Source organism: Simochromis diagramma, unplaced genomic scaffold (assembly GCF_900408965.1).
Source record: "Simochromis diagramma unplaced genomic scaffold, fSimDia1.1 OVJJ01000367.1, whole genome shotgun sequence".
Lineage (NCBI taxonomy): Eukaryota > Metazoa > Chordata > Actinopteri > Cichliformes > Cichlidae > Simochromis > Simochromis diagramma.
This window is the reverse complement of record NW_024387288.1, coordinates 342,352-359,614: the sequence shown is the minus strand read 5'-3', so window position 1 is coordinate 359,614 and position 17,263 is coordinate 342,352. Positions and strand designations below refer to the sequence as shown.

Genomic DNA, 17,263 nt, shown 5'->3' with positions numbered 1-17,263 from the left:
ATTGAGAGGATAAAGAGCTGGTCCAGTGTTCCATGACCAGAAAAAACCCCATATTGTTTCTCCCATATCTGAGGCACTAATGGATGAACTCCTCTTTCCAATCCCATGACATAGACCTTGCCACAGAGTCTGACAAGTGTGATTCCCTTGTAGCTGGAGCACACCCTCTGCTGAAGTCCCACAGGCTAACCAAGCCCAACAGGACTTCTTCAGCTTGATAGCTGTCTTCACCTTCAGTGTCCACCATCTAGTTTGGGGATTACCACACGACAGGCACCAACTACCTTGCAACTGCAGCGCCTTGCAAAACTCCAGGTGTTGATCAGTTGACAACTCAGCTCCTACTCTTCACCTGAATGTCCAGAACATGTGGCCACAGATTCGATGATATGGTTACCAAATCAATCATAAGATAAGATAAGATAACCTTTATTAGTCCCACATATGGGAAATTTTGTCAAGGGTCATATACCTCTGACCTGTGACCTAGCTAAAACTAACAGTTTTGGCAGTATGTCACTCTGGTGTGTCATTCAGGCTTTCTGGCATATCTAGAAGGTAGAGAGGGACAGAGACAGCTCTTTGTCAAGAGGCTAGCAGACATACCACTCTAGGTAGTGAATAAACACTTGATGCCCGACACAACTTTCCTGTTGATAATCTTGGCCATCATAATAAATTGAAATGAAAAGAAAAAGCAGAGTGAAAAAGGCAAGTTAAGTGATACGACACTTGATTCTTGATCATGAATTTTCTGTACAGTATCTTCTCATTTGATTTGAGATATTAGGTAGACAGGCATGCTCTGTAGAGATTTTTAAAACTAAGCTGAAGACACATTTGTTCACCCTATCTTACATGTCTTGATTCTATGCCTTCTAGTTTTTAAATTCTTACTGTTTTTAACTTGTATTGTGTTTTTTTCTTGTATTGATATGTATCGCTTTTATTTATTTATCTTTTTAGTTTCAAATAGCTGTACAGCACTTTGTTTGAAAGCGCTGTATAAATAAAGTTATTATTATTATTATTATTTAATATTTTTTTTCTTCTTTCAGAGATTCAGAGATTATGTCAGCACAAGTTCAAGTCAAATCTGAAGAAGAGGTTACAGTGTGTGTTTGAGGGGATTGCTAAAGCAGGAAACAAAACAATTCTGAATCAGATCTACACAGAGCTCTACATCATAGAGGGAGGGACTGCAGAGGTCAGTAATAAACATGAAGTCACTCAGATTGAAACAGCATCCAGGAAACTAGACAGACCAGAAGCAACAATTAGACAGGAAGCCATCTTTAGAGCCTCACCTGGAAGAGATGAACCAATCAGAACAGTGCTGACAATGGGAGTGGCTGGCATTGGGAAAACAGTCTTAGCACACAAGTTCACTCTGGACTGGGCTGAAGGAAAAACAAACCAGGACATCCAGTTCATGTTTCCATTCACTTTCAGAGAGTTGAATGTGCTGAAAGAGGAAAAGTTCAGCTTGGTGGAACTTGTTCATCACTTCTTTACTGAAACCAAAGAAGCAGGAATCTGCAGCTTTGAAGACTTCAAGGTTGTGTTCATCTTTGATGGTCTGGATGAGTGTCGACTTCTTCTGGACTTCAACAAAACTAAAATCCTGACTGATGTTACTGAGTCCACCTCAGTGAATGTGCTACTGACCAACATCATCAGGGGGAAATTGCTTCCCTCTGCTCACCTATGGATAACCACAAGACCTGCAGCAGCCAATCAGATCCCTTCTGACTGTGTTTGTATGGTGACAGAGATCAGAGGGTTTACTGACCCACAAAAGGAGGAGTACTTCAGGAAGAGATTCAGAGATAGGGAGCAGGCTGGCAGGATCATCTCCCACATTGAGACATCACGAAGCCTCCACACAATGTGCCACATCCCAGTCTTCTGCTGGATCACTGCTGCAGTTCTGGAAAATTTCATGAAAACCAGTGAGGGTAGAGATTTACCCAAGACTTTAACTGATATGTACAGCCACTTCCTGGTGCTACAAGCCAAAGGGAAGAAGGGCAAGTCTAATGGCGGAGCTGACAGAGATTCATGGTGGAGTCCCGAAATCAAGAAGATGATTGAGTATCTGGGAAAACTTGCCTTTGATCAGCTTCAGAAAGGAAACCTGATCTTCTATGAATCAGACCTGACAGAGTGTGGCATCGATATCAGTGATGCTTCAGTGTACTCAGGAATGTTCTCACACATATTTAAAGAGGAGAGAGGACTGTACCAGGACAAGGTGTTCTTCTTCACCCATCTGAGTGTTCAGGAGTTTCTGGCTGCTCTTTATGTCCATCTGACCTTCATCAACTCTGGAGTCAACCTGCTTAAAGAAAAAACATATCAGTTGTCTAAAGTTTTCAGAAACAAACATACAGTTAAACAGTTTTACAAGAGTGCTGTGAAGAAGGCCTTACAGAGTCCAAATGGACACCTGGACTTGTTCCTCCGTTTCCTCCTGGGTCTTTCAATGCTGAACAATGAGAGTCCCTCACAAGGCCTGCTGACACAGATAGGAAGTATCTCACAGAATAATCAGGAAATAGTCCAGTACATCAAGAAGAAGATCAATGAGAACCTGTCTGCAGAGAAATGCATCAATCTGTTCCACTGTCTGAACGAACTCAGTGATTGTTCTCTAGTGGAGGAGATCCAACAGTCCCTGAGATCAGGAAGTCTCTCCACAAATAAACTGTCTCCTGCTCAGTGGTCAGCTCTGGTCTTCATCTTACTGTCATCAGAAAAAGATCTGAATGAGTTTGACCTGAAAAAATACTCTGACTCAAATTCAGAGGAGGCTCTTCTGAGGCTGCTTCCAGTTGCCAAAGCCTCCAAGAAAGTGCTGTAGGTGGAGTTATTAATAATTTATTTAAGTTTAAGTTAAGTTCCTAAAAAGTAAGAATTATTTCTAAGTCTGTGTTTATTATTGCTTTTTTTTCTTAGGCTGAGGGGTTGTAACCTCTCAGAGAGAAGCTGTGAAGCTCTAGCCACAATCCTCAGCTCCCCATCCAGTAATGTAAAAGAGCTTGACCTGAGTGAAACCAATTTGCCAGATTCAGGGATGAAGCTACTTTCCTCTGGACTGATGAGTACACACTGTACTTTAGGCAGTCTCAGGTAAGATCTTAAACACTGCAGATTTGTGTAATTTCTTTCATGTCATCTTTCTTGCTCAATGTCAAGGACACCATCATGACATCATAAATTTTAGTGTATAGTCCATATATCAGTGTCCATACATGGATGTATCATGACAAACATTTGCAACAGATATTTGTTTTACTGCTCATCAGATGAATTTTTAAAATGAATAATTTATATCTAACAAATCATGTAATATTAAGCACACTCACAAAATGTGCACACAATTTAGACATCAGAAATCAGTACTTTTGATTTATCCAGCACAGGGAGGGTTCATGTTAATGTCAGTGGAACTAAGTGTACTATTTTTCATTCAGTTTAAGGAGTTGCAATTTGTCAGAAATCAGCTGTAATTCTCTGGGCTCAGCTCTGAAGTCCAACTCCTCATATCTGAAAGAGCTGGAGCTGAGTTCCAATGACCTACGGGATTCAAGAGTGGAGAAACTCTGTGGTTTTCTGGAGAGTCAGAAATGCAGACTGGAGACTCTGAGGTCAGACACCTTGTTTTAGCTGAGCACTGAGATGAATATAATGTAACAATGCTTTACCTGATAGATGTCATCAGTAACTATCGATCATAAATTAAACACTGAAATGAATGGTACACAGTATGTTTTTCACGAGGTAACAAGTGGAATTCTACTTTCATTATGAATGCACTTTAATTTTATGCATTTGCTAATGCTACTGATAAAATAGAAAACAAGAAACGGTAACATCAATAAATTATAGTTTATCTCAGTCTTTGCACTGCAGACTTGGGTTACACTGGAATTTTAAACTGTAATGTTAATGTTTATCCATTGAAAGAGATGCTGAACTGGAATACATGTCTACAAATGGCTTTTATTAGAACTTCTACTGAATGTGGGGATGTGAAAATTATATTTTAGCATGATCATATGTCCAAGTTCTCACCAAGTAAATTGCATGCCAGCAAACACCTACTCCTAGGAAATGTCTCAACTTTTTGCTGCAAAATTCACCACAGTTCTTTCTATTTGTAATTAAAAATACCAGTGGGTTCACTTACCATGGTAAAAATATCAGTTGTTAGTGGCAATATTTATTTTTTCACACATTTATAAAATACAGCCCAAATTATTCAGTTAAATTTATTTATGCAGTGCCAAATCACAATAACAATTGCCTCAAGGCGCTTTATATTGTAAGGTAGACCTTACAATAATACATACAGAGAAAAACCCAATAATCATATGACCCCCTATGAGCAAACACTGGTGACAGTGTGAAAGAAAAACTCCCTTTTAACAGGAAGAAACCCCCAGCAGAACCAGGCTCAGGGAGGGGCATCGCGTTAAAGGGGCGGGACCTTCTTAAAAGTAGAGATAGTGTCTGTCTTCTGAATCCAAACTGGAAGCTGGTTCCACAGAAGAGGGCTGAAAACTAAACGCTTTGCCTCCCATTCTACTTTTAAATACTCTAGGACCAACAGTAAGCCTGCAGTGTGAGAGCAAAGTGCTCTAATAGGGTGATATGGTACTATAAGGCCATTAAGATAAGATGGGGCCTGATTATTTAAGTACATATATGTGAGGAGGATGATTTTGAATTCAATTCTGGATTTGACAGGGAGCCGATGAAGAGAAGCCAATACAGGAGAAATCTGCTCTCTCTTTCTAGTCCCTGTCAGCAGTGTTGGTCAAGTTACTTGAAAAAAGTCATCAGTAACTAATTACTGATTACTTCCCCCAAAAAGTAATCCCTTTACTTTAGTGATTACTTATTTTCAAAAGTAATTAATTACTTAGTTACTTAGTTACTTTTTATAAACACGATTTACAACCTGAATAGGTGATAAAGCGATAGATCTTTCAGCCCAATTCTACTTTTTCTAAATAATCTATCATACAAAATGTAATCAAATGGAAAAGTCCCTTTTTAAAACTTGTTTTATTAGTTTTAATCTTTTAACTTTATGCATCAAGCAAAAATTTCATTATATGCAACATTCTCTGACTGGAAGAAATTTGTTTAATATTTAACCTATTTCTGCATTTACCCTGGTGCAGGTGTGCCGCAGCGGTCAGTGGAAGAATCCGCGAGTTTCTCTGTGAATTTCCCATTACGTCTTAGCGCACTCGGTGCTTGCTTGGAAGTTTAGGGTTTTTTTTTCACTGTAAAAATAAGTTTCTTCCAACGCACAACGGACACTAATGTTTTTGTCACTTTTTATGGAATCAAACTCAAAGTAAGGTCAGTACTTCCACGCTTTAAACGCTGCATGCTCATGCTCTCTCCCGCACTCGATATATTATCCATTGTTGATCTGCACACAGCTGTTGTCACGAACGTCGCACTCGCTTACGTCACTGTCATGAGACATTCTCGCAAAAAATCACGGTTTTAGTAACGCAGTAACGCAGCGTTCCTACAGGAAAGTAACGGTAATCTAATTACCGATTCTGCAATAGTAATCCCTTACTTTACTTGAAAAAAGTAATCGGATTACAGTAAAAGCTACTGCCCATCTCTGCCTGTCAGTACTCTTGCTGAAGCATTTTAGATTAACTGAAGGCTTTTCAGGGAGTTTCTAGGACATCCTGATAATAATGAATTACAGTACTCCAGCTTAGAAGTGAAAGAAAATTTAAAAACTAAGAAGAAAAAAAATTAATTTTTTTTTATACACACCCATTTTGCACTGGGTGTGTATAAAATACTGCAACACAATATGCTGTGAAATACACTGACTTAATGTGAGTAGTGAGTAGAGTTTCTCAAATACAAGTAAAGTCATCATATTTTCTTTGTTCGAAAACAGCTAGACTTCAGCATTTTTATTTTTTACAGATCGAATATGGAGCACTAAATGATTTCAAACATTAAACTTTGTTTAATAAACTAACATCTTTATTTATATACAGTTTATGGAACTGCTGCTTGTCAGAGATCAGCTGTGCTCTTCTGGGCTCAGCTCTGAAGTCTAATCCTGCACATCTGAGGGAGCTGGACCTGAGTAAAAACAATCTGCAGGATCCAGGAGTGAATCAACTGTGTGGTTTTCTGGAGAGTCCACATTGTAGACTGGAGACTCTGAGGTCAGACACTGTGTATTAGTTGTGCTGAGATGAATATGTAGTGTGTGTGTGTGTGTGTGTGTGTGTAGACGTTCAATTTACAGGAGAAAAACGTTTTTTACAATCTTTTTTGGAAATCAAAAAACTTTGTTAATAGTTTAAGAAGCTGTTATACAATTTGGGTTTTACAGTATTTTAGTGATTAAATTTATGAGATGCTTCTGTTTTCTAGTCGATATGCAGAAAACAACCCTAGAGACCAACTTTAAAACAAATGCATAAGTCACCAGTGTGGTATTTACCAAGGAGATGCCCTGTCCCCACTGTTGTCATGCATACAGGGAGTGCAGAATTATTAGGCAATTGAGTATTTTGTCCACATCATCCTCTTCATGCATGTTGTCTTACTCCAAGCTGTATAGGCTCGAAAGCCTACTACCAATTAAGCATATTAGGTGATGTGCATCTCTGTAATGAGAAGGGGTGTGGTCTAATGACATCAACACCCTATATCAGGTATGCATAATTATTAGGCAACTTCCTTTCCTTTGGCAAAATGGGTCTAAAGAAGGACTTGACAGGCTGAGAAAAGTAAAAAATAGTGAGATATCTTGCAGAGGGATGCAGCAGTCCCAAAACTGCAAAGCTTCTGAAGCGTGATCATCGAACAATCAAGTGTTTCATTCAAAATAGTCAAGAGGGTGGCAAGAAGCGTGTGGAAAAACCAAGGCGCCAAATAACTGCCCATGAACTGAGAAAAGTCAAGCGTGCAGCTGCCACGATGCCACTTGCCACCAGTTTGGCCATATTTCAGAGCTGCAACATCACTGGAGTGTCCAAAAGCACAAGGTGTGCAATACTCAGAGACATGGCCAAGGTAAGAAAGGCTGAAAGACGACCACCACTGAACAAGACACACAAGCTGAAACGTCAAGACTGGGCCAAGAAACATCTCAAGACTGTTTTTTCTAAGGTTTTATGGACTGATGAAATGAGAGTGAGTCTTGATGGGCCAGATGGATGGGCCCGTGGCTGGATTGGTAAAGGGCAGAGAGCTCCAGTCCGACTCAGACGCCAGCAAGGTGGAGGTGGAGTACTGGTTTGGGCTGGTATCGTCAAAGATGAACTTGTGGGGCCTTTTCGGGTTGAGGATGGAGTCAAGCTCAACTCCCAGTCCTACTGCCAGTTTCTGGAAGACACCTTCTTCAAGCAGTGGTACAGGAAGAAGTCTGCATCCTTCAAGAAAAACATGATTTTCATGCAGGACAATGCTCCATCACACGCGTCCAAGTACTCCACAGCGTGGCTGGCAAGAAAGGGTATAAAAGAAGAAAAACTAATGACATGGCCATCCTTGTTCACCTGATCTGAACCCATTGACTGGTCCATCATCAAATGTGAGATTTACAAGGAGGGAAAACAGTACATCTCTCTGAACAGTGTCTGGGAGGCTGTGGTTGCTGCTGCACGCAATGTTGATGGTGAACAGATCAAAACACTGACAGAATCCATGGATGGCAGGCTTTTGAGTGTCCTTGCAAAGGAAAGGTGGCTATATTGGTCGCTGATTTGTTTTTGTTTTGTTTCTGAATGTCAGAAATGTATATTTGTGAATGTGGAGATGTTATATTGGTTTCACTGGTAAAAATAAATAATTGAAATGGGTATATATTTGTTTTTTGTTAAGTTGCCTAATAATTATGCACAGTAATAGTCACCTGCACACACAGATATCCCCCTAAAATAACTAAAACTAAAAACAAACTAAAAACTACTTCCAAAAACATTCAGCTTTGATATTAATGGGTTTTTTGGGTTCATTGAGAACATGGTTGTTGTTCAATAATAAAATTATTCCCCAAAAATACAACTTGCCTAATAATTCTGCACTCCCTGTAGATGTGAGCCCCAGATCATTAGTCAGATCATTAACAATAGTGGATACTAACTTCAGAATGGATCAAAAATTCGCCACCTCCTCTACATGGATGGATCTGTAGCAATGATATTGGAATGTCATTTGGATTGGAGAAGTTTAGTCGGATGGTAACCAAGAGAAGAAAGTTAGTCAAAATGGAAGGGACTGCACTACTAGAAGGCAACATAGCAGACACTGAGGACATCTCCTTGTACCTTGGAATCCCAAAGGCAAATAGGATCCATGAAGGGGTTGCAAGGAAAACCACGACCACCAAATACCTGCAGAGAGTAAAGCAAATGCTGAGGGGTCAGGAAGATTAACATTCAACACCTACATCCTGCTAGTCATCAGAGACCCTGCAAGGATAATAAGCTGGCCAAAGGAGAAGATAGAAGCTACTGGCATCAAGACAAGCCCCTTACCATGCATCGAGACCTAAGGAGCTTGAAAGGGAGTGACTAGGCTCCTTTAAGTTTTGCAAAGACGTTTCACCTCACGTCCAATATGCTTCTCTTGTAAAACAAAATGGTGGAGTCCCATGTATCTATTTAAACCTCAGTGGGAGCTGTCCCTTAAGTGGTTCATAGACCCTCTCATGCCCCTCATCACATAAGCCAAGGTATAAAAAACAGCATGGGTTATTAGCACTAAAGGTTTTGGGTGAAACCACTGTGAGACGTTGTCTCCCTATCATATTACCTATTGAGGTCACATGACACAAGATGTGAGTGGGAATTGAGGCACCTGGGAAGGGATCTCAAAACTGCATTGTATGTGGCAGACAGTTTTAAGCCACTCCCTCTGTTCAATGAGTTTTAGACACAGTGCACATAAATCCTGTTTCACTGCTCTTACAAACTCTTTGTCTTCACTGTCCAAAATGTGAACATTAGCATCCTCAAAAGAGTGACCTTTATCCTTTAGGTTCAAATGTTAAGCTTAGTCTTTTCCTGTCGATGTTGCCCTTCTGTTGTGCTATGTGTTTATGGAGGGGCTGTTTGGTTTCTCCAGTGAAGAGGTCTGAGCACTCCTCACTGCACAGCATACACTACATTGTTTAGTTTGTGTTTGGGAGTTTTGTCCTTTTGATAAACCAGTTTTTGTCTGAGTGTGTGGCTGGGTCTGAGGTCCACTGGGATATAGTGATTGGAGAAAATTTGTCTGACAAACCTGCTACATAAGAGGTGACAGTGCTGTTCCATTTGTTAGTGTTTCTCTTTAGTTGGTGTCTGACCAGGACAAGGGTCAGTTGTTAAGAGTCAACACCAAAAGGATAATGGTCACTTTTTACTGGATGCCAATTGTTACGGTCGTGGGTTGCTAGAAGGTTCTCCCTGTTTGAGAACGCTGTGTTTTTCTTTTCTTCTTTCTCTCCCTCTCTCTCCCCTCTCCCTCTTCCTGTCTTTGAAGTTCCAGGTGCCGCGGCTGAGTAGCGTTATGGCTTGTTAGCAGTGTTGGGGAGTAACGGAATACATGTACCGCCGTTACGTATTTAAAATACAAAATATGAGTAACTGTATTCCGTTACAGTTACCGTTTAAAAAGGTGGTATTCAGAATACAGTTACTTTGTTGAAATAAATGGATTACACTGCGGTACTTTCCTGTTTCATTTTGTCGCGGGTCAGGACTGTTTGGGTTTTGTTTGACAGCTACGTTCTGTTGTTCCAGGCGGCAGCGTTACGGTTGCCATGGTTACAGGGCGACGCTCTTTCTCTCTCTCTGCGACTGTGTGTTTCCTGGGTGAGAGAGCGCCTTTTCGTTGTTGTTGTGCTAAGCTAACAGGCAGAATGCTACAAGCATAGCTCTAAAGAATGTAGCATCATGGGCAGTTGCAGGGAGAATGGACTGCTATACACGTTATGGGTCTGTGAGCGCGAGGAGGGAGAAAAAGGGGAGTGGAAAGGTACGAGTTGTCATCGAGCAAAAACGGGAGCTGGAAGCATGTAAATATAATAATAACCACTTCAGCCAAGAAGAGTGCCTGACGAGCCCAGTTGTAAGTAAGCTATTAAGACTCGACTGTACACCGTGTTCGTGTTTTCCTCCGAAAACAATAAGTTCCGTTGGAGCAGCCTTTCAACGCCTCTCTCTGTCTCTCGCAAGAAAAGTTGACCCACACAACAAAGTAAAGCTATTTTTCGGCTACGAGCCGACAGGGACCCCGCCGTATTAGTCAGAGGTCCCTTTACTACAGTTCGGAGTCGTGGACCTTCAGTACTAGTAATAAATCACACAGCAATAGTACATTCACGTTGTTGTAAAAAGCATGATAATATATTAAGTAATCCAAAGTATTCAGAATACGTTACTGTCATTGAGTAACGTAACGGAATACGTTACAGAATACATTTTGGGGCATGTATTCTGTATTCTGTAATGGAATACATTTTAAAAGTAACCTTCCCAACACTGCTTGTTAGCCATAGGAGGCTCTGAGCGCCGTGTGTGTATAGCGCTTCTGTTTTCTTTCTACGTTTGGAATACTGTGATAGTGAGAGAGAGCAGTGTAGGCTGGTAGGGGTTCTCCGCCATTTTTGTTTGACCAAAGTTTTCTCCTGTTTTGTGGACAGCCAGAGACGTCAGGTATTGTATTTTTTTTTCTTGAGGGAAGTTATACCCCGTGTTTTGTTTATAGGAAGGGGGAGTGTTTTTGTTTGTTATTTTGGCCTCAGAGAGCCTGATGCTTTTAGTTTTTCAGCTCAGCTGTTTCAAGTTTATTCATTTTTTGCTTGCCCCTCCAGGATTTGATGTGGGTAAGAATGAAACAGAATTAGAGGCATATTTTAATGCATTTGAACATATTGCCATGGCCCTGCACTGGCCCAAAGAGGTTTGGCCTTTGCCGCTGCAATGTAAACTGGTCGGTAAGGTGCAGGGGGTGTGTGCAGCTCTCACCGTTAAGGACAGTTTGGTGTATGATAGGGTACTGAGTGCCATTCTCAAAGCATATGAATTAGTGCCTGAAGCTTACAGAAAGCCCTCCGTAGGCCCCCCACGCAAACCTTTCTTGAGTTTGCAAGGGAAAAAGGAATATTGTTTGATAGGTGGAGTCAGGAGAGTGGTGTTGTAGATTTTACGTCATGATCCTGGGTCCTTTTGACCCAGCATTTTGTGTTTTCTATTATTGTAATTTTGGTTCTGTTCTTCCTCGGTTAGTGTTCTTTTCTTTCTGCCCGTGTATATCTGTGTCTAGTCTGCATTTCTGAGTTTGTGTCATTACGTGTATGTGTTTCCTGTTTTACTTTGAAAGTCTCTGTCTTATGTGAGTGTGTTCTGTTTACGTTTCCCCTACCTCGTCAGCGGTTATGTCCCCCAGGCGTGTTTCCCTCCTGTTTCCCATCCCTGATTACTGGTATGTGTATTTATAGTGTGTGTTCACCCGTCCTAAACTAATTGGTCTGTGTTGTTTCCCTCAGTCTCCCTGTGTCTCTCTGTGTATTTCCCCGGACCTCCCTGCATCTTCGTTTCTGGTTTGTTTTGTTAGTTTTGCCCAGTTTAGGTTTTCCAGTTTCATGTCCACCCGCACCGTTTGCTGTTTGTATTTTCTCTTGTCATTAAACTCACATGCACCCGAGCTGCCGCTTCCTGGTCCTAATTAATTCCCACACAGCTTTCCCCGGCAGACCGTGACATTTTAAGTCACTGCATGAGTTAATATTGCTGGAGGAGTTTAAGAACTGTTTTCCTGAGCAGACGGTGATGTATCTGAATGAGCAGAACCGATGACATCAATAATCCAATCTCCTACTTCTAGAGATGGGCTCTACTAGTTCAGGAATACAACTTGGACATCAGACATAAAAAAGGGGTAGACAATATATTAGCGGATGCACTGTCCAGGGCACATCAGTTAACCACACAGAGCACTGGTTTTACTAGAGGTGGATTTTTATGGGGGAGGGTGTTACGGTCGTGGGTTGCTAGGAGATTCTCCCTGTTGGAGAATGCTGTTTTTTCCTCCTCTCTCTCTCTCTCTCTCTCTCTCTCTCTCTCTCTCTCTCTCTCTCTCTCTCTCCCCCTCTCCCTCTTCCTACCCTGTTTTTCAGGTTCTAGGTGCCATGGCTGAGAGTCCTTACGGCTTGTTAGCCATGGGATAAAAAAGACGGGCATTCTGCAGGCTTCAGCCGTTTGAAGTTTCACTTTACTGGACTTCTGTAAACTGAATCTGAATTTTCAGCTCCAAGAAAACTATAAAACACTGAAGAATTTCAAGCACATAACTAATTAACTTAAATCTTTCATTTATTATTCAGACTGGAGAATTGCAGGTTATCGGAGATCAGCTGTCTGGGCTTAGCACTGAAGTCCAATCCCTCCAACATGAGAGAGCTGTACCTGAGTCAGAACAACCTGCAGTATTCAGGAGTGAAACAGCTGTGTGGCTTTCTGGAGGGTCGAAACTGTAGACTGGAAACACTGGGGTAAGATGCCCTGTTTATGTTGTGCAGAAATGAAAGTATATAACATAAGTTTGAATAAGAGAAAGGGTTGTCTACCCCAGCATAGACTTTCCCAGGGAGGCTGAGATGTGTGATCCCCCTATATTTGGAGCATTCCTTCCATAGTATGACAATATCCTCAGTTGAAGTCATCAGTGCTCCACCTGCACTATACACAGTGCAGGTGGAGCACCAGAATCTATCTGAGGCAGTCTGAAAGTCTTTTTCCATGGCCTCCACGAACTCCTCCTTGACCCAAGTTTTTGTTACTGTGACTGCCCAAGCTGCGTTCTGCTTGGCCTGTTGGTACCTATTGGCTGCCTCCAAAGTCCCACAGGCTAACCAATCCAAATAGGACTGCTTCTTGAGTCTTATGGCTCCCTTCACCTCTGGTGCCCCCCATCTGGTTTAGGGGTTACCACTATGACAGGCACCAACCTCCGTGTGGAGGTTGTAGCAGCTTCAGCAATGGAGCTGAACATGATCTATTGATGATCTATATACCCAGTTTCCCTTGGAATTCTGTTGAATCTCTGTCGGAGGGGGAGTTAATGATCTCGTGGATGGGGGCCTCTGCCAGGTGTTCCCAGTGCACCTTCACTATACATTTACTCCAAGCTGTCCAGCATCCTCCTCCGCTACCTTATCCAACTCATCACAAGCTGTTGATCAGTTGACAGCTCAGCGCCTCTCTTCACCAAAGTATCCAGAACATATGGCAGCAGATCTGATGATATGATTACAAAATTGATAACTAACCTGTGGCCTAGGGTGTCCATGTGCACTGGACCCTGGTCCAGTGCTTAACCTCTTAAGCCCCAAGCCTACCTGATCTCCTGCCTTTTGACCACGTATCAGGGGGCGTTGGGGCTTAAGAGGTTAACGCAGGTTTCTGATTGGCTTTCAAGCAACTACCTCTTTCTAAACACAAACAAGACTGAGACCATGATCATAGCTCCTCCTGAGCTACATTCTAAAATTAATCAGGTTCTTGCCTCTTTCAGTTCTTCTGCCAAGTCAAATATTCAAAATCTTGGAGTAATATTTGACTCTTCTCTGGGCCGTGACTTTCATGTAATATCTTTGTCTCGTTCCTGTTTCTTTCACTTAAGAAACATCTCTAAACTGTGACATATGGTCTCTTCAGATGAACTGGAAAAATCTCATCCATGCATTTGTGTCATCACATTTACTGTAATTCCCTGTTTACCAGCTTGGATAAATCATATTTCTCTCTCCTCCAGGCAATACAAAATGCAGCAGCCAGTCTACTAACTCGTTCTAGGAAGCGTGCTAACATTACTCCCATCTTATATTCTTTACATTGGCTTCCAATAGATTTTAGAATTTGTTTTAAAATTCTTGTTTTATCATACAGAGCATTACATGGCCAGGCCCCAGATTATTTATCCAAGCTTCATATAAAATACACTGCTGCTCATCGTCTCCGCTCATAGACTCAGAGTCTGTTGGTTGTTCCCCGTACACGACTGAAGACGAAAGGGGACAGAGCCTTTCAGTCTGTTGCACCAAGGCTGTGGAACAGTCTACCACCACAATTACATATGGTTGACTGTGGATTCTTTTAAAAATCAGTTAAAAACTTTACTGTTCAAACAAGCATTTTGTTGATCTACGTATTTTATATTCTTCACATTATTTAACTTACATTTAACCTTTTACATTGTGTATAAGATCGATTGATTGTACTGTTTATTTTAAACTTTCTGTACAGTGCTTTGTGACTGCCTGTCTGTGAGAAGGGCTTAATAAATAAACTTAACTTACTTTCTTATGGACACCATTATGTTCAAACATGGTGTTTGTCATGGACAAACTGTGGTTTGCGCAGAAGTCCAGTAACAGAACACTGCTTGGGTTCAGATCTGTCAGGCCATTCCTCCCAGTCACACCCCTCCAGGTCTCACTGTCATTGCCTACATGAGCATTGAAGTGTCCCAGAAAGGCAACAGAGTCCCAAGGTTAAGTAGCCTTAAGCACCCCACCCAGGGACTCCAAGAAGGTTGGGCACTCTGAACTGTGGTTTGACACATAAGCGCAGACAACATTCAGGACCCATTCCCTGACCCTAAGGTGCAGGGAAAAAACCCTCTCATCCACTGGAAAAAACCAAAGGGGAAACTAGAATAGCCACCCCCAGCCCGCTGCCTCTCACCAAGATCTACTCCAGACTGAGTCTAGCCAGGTGTCTGGTTTTGGAGCCCAAGCTGTGCATTGAGGTGAGCACAACTATATCTAGACAGTACCTCTCAACCTCACGCAGTAGCTCAGGCTCCCTCCCCAGCAGAGAAGTGACATTCCATGTCTCAGTCACTAGTCTCACCAGGACCAATGGGAGACCCTATCAGGAGGGCAAAGCCCTTGACAACACAGACAACTTACCCACTGGGATCCCTGGGACACACAAATTCATGCACCACAATGAGGTAGCGATTCACAAAAGGGTGTATATATACAGTGGGATGCAAAAAGTTTGGACAACCTTGTTAATAGTCATTATTTCCCTGTATAAATCGTTGGTTGTTACAATAAAAAATGTCAGTTAAATATATCATATAGGAGACACACAGTGATATTTGAGAAGTGAAATGAAGTTTATTGGATTTACAGAAAGTGTGTAATAATTGTTTAAACAAAATCAGGCAGGTGCATACATTTGGGCACTGTTGTCATTTTATTGATTCCAAAACTTTTAGAACTAATTATCGGAACTCAAATTGGCTCGGTAAGCTCAGTGACCCCTGACCTACATACACAGGTGAATCCATTAATGAGAAAGAGTATTTAAGGTGGTCAATTGTAAGTTTCCCTCCTCTTTTAATATTCTCTGAAGAGTAGCAACATGAGGGTCTCAAAACAACTCTCAAATGACCTGAAGACAGAGATTGTTCACCATCATGGTTTAGGGGAAGGATACAGAAAGCTGTCTCAGAGATTTAAACTGTCTGTATCCACAGTTAGGAACATATTGAGAAAATGGAAGACCACAGGCTCAGTTCAAGTTACGGCTCAAAGTGGCAGACCAAGAAAAATCTCGGATAGACAGAAGCGACGAATGGTGAGACCAGTCAGAGTCAACCCACAGACCAGCACCAAAGACCTACAACATCATGTTGCAGCAGATGGAGTCATTGTGCATCGTTCAACCATTCGGCGCACTTTACACAAGGAGATGCTGTATGTGAGAGTGATGCAAAGGAAGCCTTTTCTCCACCCACAGCACAAACAGAGCCGCTTGAGGTATGCTAAAGCAAATTTGGACAAGCCAGCTTCATTCTGGAATAAGGTGCTGTGGACTGATGTAACTAAATTGAGTTATTTGGGCATAACAAGGGGCGTTATGCATGGAGGAAAAAGAACACAGCATTCCAAGAAAAACACCTGCTACCTACAGAAAAATATGGTGGTGGTGGTTCCATCATGCTGTGGGGCTGTGTGGCCAGTGCAGGGACTGGGAATCTTGTAAAAGTTGAGGGACACATGGATTCCACTCAGCATCAGCAGTTTCTGGAGACCAATGCATCTTTCAACAAGACAATGACCCGAAACACTGCTCTAAATCCACTAAGGCATTCATGCAGAAGAACAGGTACAACGTTCTGGAATGGCCATCTCAGTCCCCAGACCTGAATATTATTGAAAATCTGTGGTGTGAGTTAAAGAGAGCTGTCCATGCTCGGAAGCCATCAAACCTGAATGAACTAGAGATATTTTGTAAAGAGGAATGGTCCAAAATACCTTCAACCACAATCCAGACTCTCATTGGAACCTACAGGAAGTGTTTAGAGGCTGTAATTTCTGTAAAGGTGGATCTACTAAATATTGATTTCATTTCTTTTTTTGTGGTGCCCAAATTTATGCACCTGCCTGATTTTGTTTAAACAATTATTGCACGCTTTCTGTAAACCCAATAAACTTCATTTCACTTCTCAAATATCACTGTGTGTGTCTCCTATATGATATATTTAACTAACATTTTTTATTGTAACAACCAGTGATTTATACAGGAAAATAATGACTATTAACAAGGTTGCCCAAACTTTTGCATCCCACTGCATATGTGTGTGTGTTTGCACATGTTTAAATCCATGCATAGTTGAAATTTCAACGCCTTTATTTTTATATACACATACTTACATATATATCTCATAGGAACATCATCTTAATATTTCCATATTTAGTGAAACAGAAGTATACAGTCATTAATTTGTTTCACTCATTGTTTTGTTTATATTTTGGTATTTGTTATACTTCATTTAGAATTTTAATTTTCAGCTTCTGTGTTCAACTTCTACATTCTGGATCCTTTTCATCTCTAAACAGATAATACTTCCTATGCTTTATTCAGATTGAGGAGCTGCAGTTTGTCAGAGATCAGCTGCCTGTTTGCAGCTCTGAAGTCTAACCCTTCCCATCTTAAACATCTGGACCTGAGAGGGAACAACCTGCAGGATTCGGGAATGAAACAGTTGTGTGGTTTTCTGGAGAGTCGGCAATGTAGACTGGAGACTCTGAGGTCAGAAACTGTGTTTTAGTTGTGCTGGCACTAAACTGACAGAAGAATGATATGATACTAAACCAGAGTATTTTGACCGTTTCAGTCCAAAAGCTACACATTTAAAACCCTAATATAAGAGAAGTCTTCGAAGTGATAATTTACTCTGACTTTTACCTTCTTTT

General features: G+C 41.3%; 1 protein-coding gene across 10 annotated transcripts in view; it reads left to right on the top strand.

Annotated features, from left to right (window-relative positions):
• The window catches only part of LOC120716339 (NACHT, LRR and PYD domains-containing protein 12-like), a 112,399-nt gene that overhangs the window by 15,394 nt on the left and 79,742 nt on the right, over nucleotides 1-17,263 (top strand). For 7 of the 10 annotated variants that reach the window (XR_005691873.1, XR_005691872.1, XM_040003847.1 and 4 more), the window contains 6 exons: nucleotides 1,059-2,859; nucleotides 2,959-3,132; nucleotides 3,477-3,650; nucleotides 6,048-6,221; nucleotides 12,377-12,544; nucleotides 16,932-17,099. Coding sequence is in view for 8 of the 10 variants with exons in the window: in XM_040003843.1 (XP_039859777.1) it covers nucleotides 1,059-2,859; nucleotides 2,959-3,132; nucleotides 3,477-3,650; nucleotides 6,048-6,221; nucleotides 12,377-12,544; nucleotides 16,932-17,099 (2,659 nt within the window). In the remaining 2 variants the exon portion in view is untranslated. The remainder of the gene's footprint in view (nucleotides 1-1,058; nucleotides 2,860-2,958; nucleotides 3,133-3,476; nucleotides 3,651-6,047; nucleotides 6,222-12,376; nucleotides 12,545-16,931; nucleotides 17,100-17,263) is intronic. The other 3 variants (XM_040003845.1, XM_040003844.1, XM_040003842.1) reach the window with 2 other exon arrangements.